The sequence below is a fragment of the Cebus imitator genome, unplaced genomic scaffold, assembly GCF_001604975.1.
Source record: "Cebus imitator isolate Cc_AM_T3 unplaced genomic scaffold, Cebus_imitator-1.0 Scaffold87, whole genome shotgun sequence".
NCBI classification, from domain to species: Eukaryota; Metazoa; Chordata; class Mammalia; order Primates; family Cebidae; genus Cebus; species Cebus imitator.
In genome coordinates, this window is record NW_016107402.1 from 5,268,429 (window position 1) to 5,276,441 (window position 8,013).

Genomic DNA, 8,013 nt, shown 5'->3' on the forward strand with positions numbered 1-8,013 from the left:
GTAGACACAGGGTTTCACCATGCTGGCCAGGCTGTTCTCGAACTCCAAACCTTAAGCGACCTGCCCGCCTCGGCCTCCCAAAGTGCTGGGATTATAGGCGTGAGCCACTATGCCTGGCCTTAGTCCTATAAATTAGATCCTGTTATTATCATCCTCATTTTTTTTAATAAATGAGGTGAAGGAGCCAGGCATGGTAGCTCACACCTGTATTCCCAATACTTTGGGAGGCCAAGGCAGGGGATCACTTGAACCTGGGGTTCAAGACCAACTTGGGTGGCATGATGAAACCTTGTCTCTACCAAAAATACAAAAATTAGCCAGTTTCATAACCTAGGCTCAAAATAAATAAATAGAAAAAAATTTTTAAAAACAACAACAAATGAGGTAAAGGAAGCACAGATAGGTTAACTGACTTGCCCAAGGGTGCTCCCCAGTTAGGAAGCAACACAGAATTCGAACCCAGCCATGGAACTTGAGAGGGGTTGCTACCCCTGAGGAACAGGCTTTCCCTCTTCTTCCCAAGGAGTTAAAGGTGTCACCCAGAGCACTGAAATTATTCACTACCTGTAGCAAGTCCTCAAGTTCCAAAGGCCAACCCCTATTCCTTTTCTATGAATTCTAAAAAGGATTCCCTGCCTGTTCCCTGATAAGACCAGGGAACAGACAGTCTTCCTCCACAAGGGGAAGCAAGAAGACATTTAAAGTCCCCAGAATATTGCTGCTGAATGGTATAACCTTGGCCAGGTCACACATTCTCTCTGAGCCTCAGTTTCCTTATCTATGAAATAGGGAGAGCAACTCTGTGTACAAAGCTGTCATGAGGAGAAGAAATAGGCCCTGCATAAACTCTACAGTGCAGTCCACACACGAGTTCCTCTCATTGTTGCTATGGGGACAGTGAGCACTTTGGGAAAGCTGCCGAAGTCTGTATAGCAGGCCAAATTGCCATCTCTGGAAACAGATCTGGGTTCGAGTCTGATATCTGTCTTTTATGCCCTGTCTTACCTTGAACAAGTTACGAAACCTGACTGAGGCCGGGCGCAGTGGCTCACACTTGTAATCCCAGCACTTTGAGAGGTCGACGTGGGCAGATCACCTGAGATCAGGAGTTCAAAACCAGCCCGGCCAACGTGATGAAACTCCATCTCTACTAAAAATACAAAAATTAGCTGGGCGTGGTAGTGGGTGCTTATAATCCCAGCTACTCAGGAGGCTGAGGCAGGAGGATTGCTTGAACCCGTGAGGCAGAGGTTGCAGTGAGCAGAGATCACATCACTGCACTCCACCCTGGACAACAGAATGAAACTCTGTCCCCAGCCCCCGCAAAAAAAAAAAAAAAAACCGGCTGAGCCTCAGTTTTCTAATCTACAAAATGGAGTGAATAAAACTAGTCTTATGGAGCTGGAGAGAAAATACAAATACAATGAGAGAATGCATTAAAAAGCTATGAGCCAGCACTGGGTACAGAACTGACAGAATGCAGTCAGCTAAGGAATTCTAGGGGGAGCAACAAAGCGCAGGGACCAGGAAGAATCACCCCTCCCCTCTCCCCCATCCTCATCTGAGGGGAGAAGGGTAGAGCACTGTACTCAGATCCCAGAATGGTCTCCAGGTCACCCCCCTCCCTCTGGCATCCTGAGCTCTTGCTGGGTCCAAGTCTCTCTCTCTCTCTCTTTCTCTCGTCAAACAAGTTCTTCTCCACTGAGCAATCCCAGGGGGCCCCGAACCTCGGTTCCAGCCAAGCTCGCAGGCTTTCCCCACCTCCACATCCTTAATCTGCAGCCTTTGCATTTGCCATTCCTTCCACCTGGAATGCTCTCTCCTCCCTGAGCGCCTTTGATGGGAAAGAGGGGGTTGCTGAGGGGAAGGATCTGGAATGATGCTCCCCCACCTCCTCATTTCCCTCCCCTGCATCCCCCACACTGCATGCCTGACCTCCCCCCTCCCAGCGTGCAGGACGGAGGCAGTGCTGGGTTGGGGAGGAAACGGGGTGGGGGCGGGGGTATTCAGGGAAGGGCCCTCTGTGGGGTTTTTCACCTGCTTAGAAGAGGCAGACGGAAATGAAAGCTCTGGAAAAAACGCCTGCTGCTCTGCTTCCGAGGCCCCAGCTCGGTGAAGCCTCCCTGCCTTCCCACTATGCCATTTCCTCCTCCTCCTCCTCCTCCTCCTCCTCCTCCTCCTCCTTCAGGCAGGTGCCACAGTTAGGGAACATGGGGGAGGGGGTGGCAGGGCCAGAGAGACCTAGGTTCAAATCCCATTCCTACCACTTACCTAGCAAGTGACCTTAGCAAGCTGCCTGGCCTGTTTACGCCTCATTTCTTTGTAAAAAGGGACAACAATCCCTGTCTCTCAGGCTGCTGTGAGGACCAAGTGAGATGGCAGATACAAGTGCCTGGCAGGACCCATGTGTTCAGCGATTGAGATAACAGTAATAGCAAATACACAGTGCCCATGTGTGGCTGGCACAGCTCTCAGCACCTTGCATATATTCATCTATTTAACTCCTGATGCAGTAGATACTATTACTAACCCCAGTTTGCAGATGAGGAAACTGAGGCACAAGGAGATTTTTTTTTTTTTTATAACTTGCACATGCTCATGCAGGCAGTAAGGGGTAGAGCTTAATCTGTGCTCTTACTCCTCACACTATGGCACACTTAGTGATAGTTGCCATGATGCTGCTGCTGATGATAATTTTGACTTTTCTTTTTTCTTTTTTTCTTTTTTGAGACAGAGTCTTGCTCTGTCACCCAGGCTGGAGTGCTGTGGCACAATCTCAGCTCATTGCAACCTCTGCCTCCTGGGTTCAAGTGATTCTCCTGCTTCAGCCTCCCAGTAACTAGGATTACAGACACCTGCCACCACGCTCAGCTAATTTTTGTATTTTTTGAAGATATGGGGTTTTACCATGTTGGCCATGCTGGTCTCAAACTCCTGACCTTGTGATCTGCCTGCCTCGGCCTCCCAAAGTGCTGGGATTACAGGTGTGAGCCACCATGCCCAGTCTGTTTTTATCGGTACTATGCCCTCAGCAAGTACCTGTTATTCTCTTTCCTCCTACCTTCAAAATACTGCCTGAATTTTAAATTTATTTTTAGTTTTTATTTTTTTGAGACCAGGTCTCACTGTGTCACCAGACTGGAGTGCAATGGTGCTATCTGAACTCACTGCAGCCTCTACCTCTTGGACTCAAGTAATTTTCCCACCTCAGCCTCCAAGTAGCTGGGACTACAGGTGTGTGCCACCATGCTCGGCTAATATTTATTTATTTATTTATTATAGTGACGGGGTTTCACCACATTGCCTAGGCTAGTCCTCTTTTTCTTTTTTCTTTTTTAATAGAGATGGGGGGGTTCTTGCTATGTTGGCCAGGTTGGACATGAACTTTTGGTTTTTTATTTGAGACAGAGTCTCACTCTGTTGCCAAGCTGGAGTACAGTGGTGCAATCTTGGCTCACTGCAATCTCCGCCTCCTGGGTTCAAGTGCTTCTCCTGCCTCAGCCTCCTGAGTAACTGGGATTACAGGCGCGTGCCACCACGCCCAGCTAATTTTTTGTATTTTAGTAGAGACAGGTTTCACCATGCTGGCCAGGATGATCTTGATCTCCTGACCTCTTGATCTGTCTGCCTTAGCCTCCCAAAGTGCTAGGATTACAGACATGAGCCACCGTGCCAGGTCCCAAAGTGCTAGTATTACAAATGTAAGCCACCATGCCCAGCCTCACAGGCTTGTCTTGAACTCCTAAGCACAAGGAATCTGCCCACCTTGGCCTCCCAAAGTGCTAGGATTACAGGTAGGAGCCACTGCACCCAGCCCAAAATTCTGCCTGAATTTTCCCTGCTTTGTGATATCTTCCAGTCTATTCATTTAATAAGGATAAATTATTAAATATCTGCCTGACCTGGCCAGGCTTGTGCAGGGCACTGGGGATGTAGAGATCAATTCACTCAGACTCAGCCCTTGAGTGTCTCCCAATCTGATGAGGGAGAAGATATAAATAAAAATTATAATAAAAGAGGAAGACACTGTTTGCAGTAGGAGCTATGAGCTCATAGAAGCAGAGAACTTAACTGGGAGAGTGGGGCAGGCTTACAGAAGAGGGGCCATTTGAAAGGGGTTTTGAAGGGTGAATAGGAGTTCCTCAGGCAGAATTAGGAAGTAGGACCAGACCTACCCTGCAAAGGGCACTGAATTAAAAAAGCCTGAAGAATTAAAACCCTAGAAGAAAACCTAGGCAATATCATTCAGGGCATAGGCATGAGCAAAGACTTCATGACAAAAACGCCAAAAGCAACTGCAACAAAAGCAAGAATTGGCAAATGGGATCTAATTAAACTAAAGAGCTTCTGCACAGCAAAAGAAACTATCATCAGGGTGAACAGGCAACCTACAGAATGGGAGAAAATTTTTCAATCTACCGATCTGACAAAGGTCTAATATCCAGAATCTACAAGGAACTTGAACATATTTACGAGAAAAAAAAACAACCCCATTAAAAAGTGAGTTAAGAATATGAATACTTCTCAAAAAAAGGTATTTACTTGGCTAACAAACACATGAAAAAAAGCTCAACATTGCTGGCCATCAGAAAAATGCAAACCAAAACCACAATGAGATACCATCTCACCCGTCAGAATGGCGGTTATTAAAAAGTCGGGAAACAATAGATGCTGGTGAGGCTGTGGAGAAACAGGAACCCTTTTACACTGTTGGTGAGAATGTTAATTAGTTCAACCATTGTGGAAGACAGTATGGCAATTCCTCAAGGATCTAGAATCAGAAATACTATTTGACCCAGCAATTCCATTACTGAGTATATACCCAAAGGAATATAAATTATTCTACTATAAAGACACATGCACACATATGTTTATTGCAGCACTATTTACAATAGCAAAGACATGGAACCAACCAAAATGCCCATCAGTGATAGACTGGATAAAGAAAATGTGGCACATATACACCGTGGAATAGTATGCAGCCATAAAAAGGAATGAGATAATGTCCTTTGCAGGGACATGGATGAAGCTGGAAGCCATCCATCATCCTCAGCAAACTAACACAGGAACAGAAAACCAAACACTGCATGTTCTCACTCATAAGTGGGAGTTGAACATCGAGAACACATCGACACAGACAGGGGACAGCACACACCAGGGCCTGTTGGGGGGTAGGGGGTATGGGGAGGGAATTTAGAGGACAGGCCAACAGGTGCAGCAAACCACCATGGCATACATATACCTATGTAACAAACCTGCACGTTCTGCACATGTATCCCCCTTTGTTTGAAGAATGCACTTTTTTTAATAAAGGCTGGAGAGGAGAGCTCTCAGTGCCGCTCCCAGCCGCAGCCTCCCATGCGCCTCGCTCAGCTCCAACATGGCAAAAATCTCCAGCCCTACAGAGACCGAGCGGTGCATCGAGTCCCTGATTGCTGTTTTCCAGAAGTATGCTGGAAAAGATGGTTGTAACTACACGCTCTCCAAGACGGAGTTCCTGAGCTTCATGAATACAGAACTGTCTGCCTTCACAAAGAACCAGAAGGACCCTGGTGTCCTGGACCGCATGATGAAGAAACTGGACACCAACAGTGATGGGCAGCTAGATTTCTCAGAATTTCTTAATCTGATTGGTGGCCTAGCTATGGCTTGCCATGACTCCTTCCTCAAGGCTGTCCCTTCCCAGAAGCGGACCTGAGGAACCCTTAGGCCTTCAAATCCACCCCATTTCCTTCCAGCCTTTCTGTCATCATCTCCATAGCCCACACATTACCCCTTGAGCCCAGCACACCAGCCACCTCACGCAGGCCCCACCTGTGGATAGTAATAAAACAATGTCGCTTTTTTTTTTTTTTTGAGACGGAGTTTCACTCACGTTACCCAGGCTGGAGTGCAATGGCGCGATCTCGGCTCACCGCAACCTCCGCCTCCTGGGTTCAGGCAATTCTCCTGCCTCAGCCTCCTGAGTAGCTGGGATTACAGGCACGTGCCACCATGCCCAGCTAATGTTTTGTAGTTTTAGTAGAGACGGGGTTTCACCGTGTTGACCAGGATGGTCTCAAACTCCTGATCTCATGATCCACCCGCCTCGGCCTCCCAAAGTGCTGGGATTACAGGCTTGAGCCACCACGCCCGGCCAACAGTGTCGCTTTTTTAAAACATGAAAAAAAGAAAAAAAAAAAAAAGGCTGGAGAATAACATGTCTTGGGTCAGTTTTATGTTAGATTTCATACTAGGCATCGCAGGTATAGAAGTAGAAAAATATTAGGACCTCAGGGAGCTTATAGACTTGGGGTAAGGGAATGGAAAGTAATAAGTAAAATAAAAATATGAATATAAAAAAATCCATGGGGGACTAGGTTTGGCAGCTCACATCTACAGTCCCAACACATAGTGAGAATCCCATCTATCTCTCTCTGTGTATATATATTTAAAAAAAGAGGGGCTTCGGGAGCACCAAGAAGAGACCTCAACCGGCCTGGAGGAGTCAGTAAAGGCTTCCTAGAGGAGTAGTTGATATCTAGGCTGAGACTTAAAGACCAGAGCCAGATCGTGTCACCTAGTGCTGTACCAGCCTAGGGATAAATTCAATGTAAAAACAAAACTCACCAGAAAATAAGAAACTCCAATTAAGTTCTGAATTTTCCATGAACACGACTTCAGTGGGTTTTTTTGTTTGTTTGTTTTATTCAGACAAAGTCTCATTCTGTCACCCAGGCTAGAGTTAGTGCAGTGGCGCGATCTCAGCTCACTGCAACCCCCACCTCCTGGGTTCAAGCGATTCTCCTGCCTCAGCCTCCAGAGTAGCTGGGATTACAGGCGCCTACCACCATGCCTGGCTAATTTTGTTGTTGTTGTTGTTGTTTTGAGACAGAGTTTCGCTCTGTTGCCCAAGCTGGAGTGCAGTATTGTAATCTTGGCTCACCACAACCTCTGCCTCCTGGGTTCATGCAATTCTCCTGCCTCAGCCTCTGGAGAATCTGGGACTACAGGTGCATGCCACCATGCCCGGCTAATTTTTGTGTTTTTAGCAGAGACAGAGTTTCACTATGTTGGCCAGGCTGGCCTCAAACTTCTGACCTTGTAATCCGCCCACCCCGGCCTCCCAAAGTGCTGGGACTACAGGTGTGAGTGCCTGGCATAAGTTTTGTATTTTTAGTAGAGATGGGGTTTCGCCATGTTGGCCAGACTGGTCTCGAACTCCTACCTCAGATGATCAGCCTGCCTCGGCCTCCCAAAGTGCTGGGATTATAGGCATGAGCCACCACACCCAGCCTATTTCAGTGGTTTAAAAAAATTATTGAATGCAAAATTATTTGGGAAAAAAAAAGTCTTGAATATCCCTGTTTTGCTGGGCTCTGAACACATGCGTTTCTGCTCCTTGGGTAATCTGACAAGGGAACAGGTCTGAGACAGTCAGCCAAGAGAGGTAGGCAAGTGGCTGGAATTTCATGTGCAAAGGCCCTGAGGCAAGAGAAAAAATGATGGCTCATTGGGGGAAAAGGACATCCTTTAATGAGGGCTGGTGAATGGGGAGAGGTGGAGATGGAGGATTGGACTGGATTCTGGGGGTACTGGGGAGGCATGGCAGGGTTTTAACAGAGATGTGTCACAATCAAATGTCCCTTTTGCAAGATCCCTCTGAATATTTTGAGAGATCAATTTATTCATTCAAGAAGCACCCCGATATACCTCCTATGTATCAGGCATGGACCCAGGCACTGTGACTACGACAGATAATTAGGGGTTCCTCAGACAGGACAAAGGGCAGGACACTGAGTGCTGCCACCTCTACAGAGGGGTCTGATGGATAAAGACAAAGTGTGGGCCGGGCGCGGTGGCTCACGCCTGTAATCCCAGCGCTTTGGGAGGCCGAGGCGGGTGGATCACGAGGTCAAGAGTTCGAGACCATCCTGGTCAACATGGTGAAACCCCGTCTCTACTAAAAATACAAAAATTCAGCTGGGCATGGTGGTGCGTGCCTGTAATCCCAGCTACTCAGGAGGCTGAGGC

General features: G+C 47.3%; 1 protein-coding gene across 1 annotated transcript; it reads left to right on the top strand.

Moving 5' to 3' along the window:
• The first annotated feature begins 5,328 nt into the window (after window positions 1-5,328).
• On the top strand, window positions 5,329-5,848 carry LOC108308743 (protein S100-A11-like). The gene has a single exon (XM_037740704.1). The coding sequence runs from the start codon at window positions 5,381-5,383 to the stop codon at window positions 5,696-5,698; it is 318 nt and encodes a 105-aa protein (XP_037596632.1). The 5' UTR covers window positions 5,329-5,380; the 3' UTR covers window positions 5,699-5,848.
• The last annotated feature ends 2,165 nt before the right edge of the window (window positions 5,849-8,013 follow it).

Bases quoted from the DNA above. Each gene is read 5' to 3' on its own strand.
- LOC108308743 (XM_037740704.1), top strand. From the start codon at position 5,381: ATGGCAAAAATCTCCAGCCCTACAGAGACCGAGCGGTGCATCGAGTCC.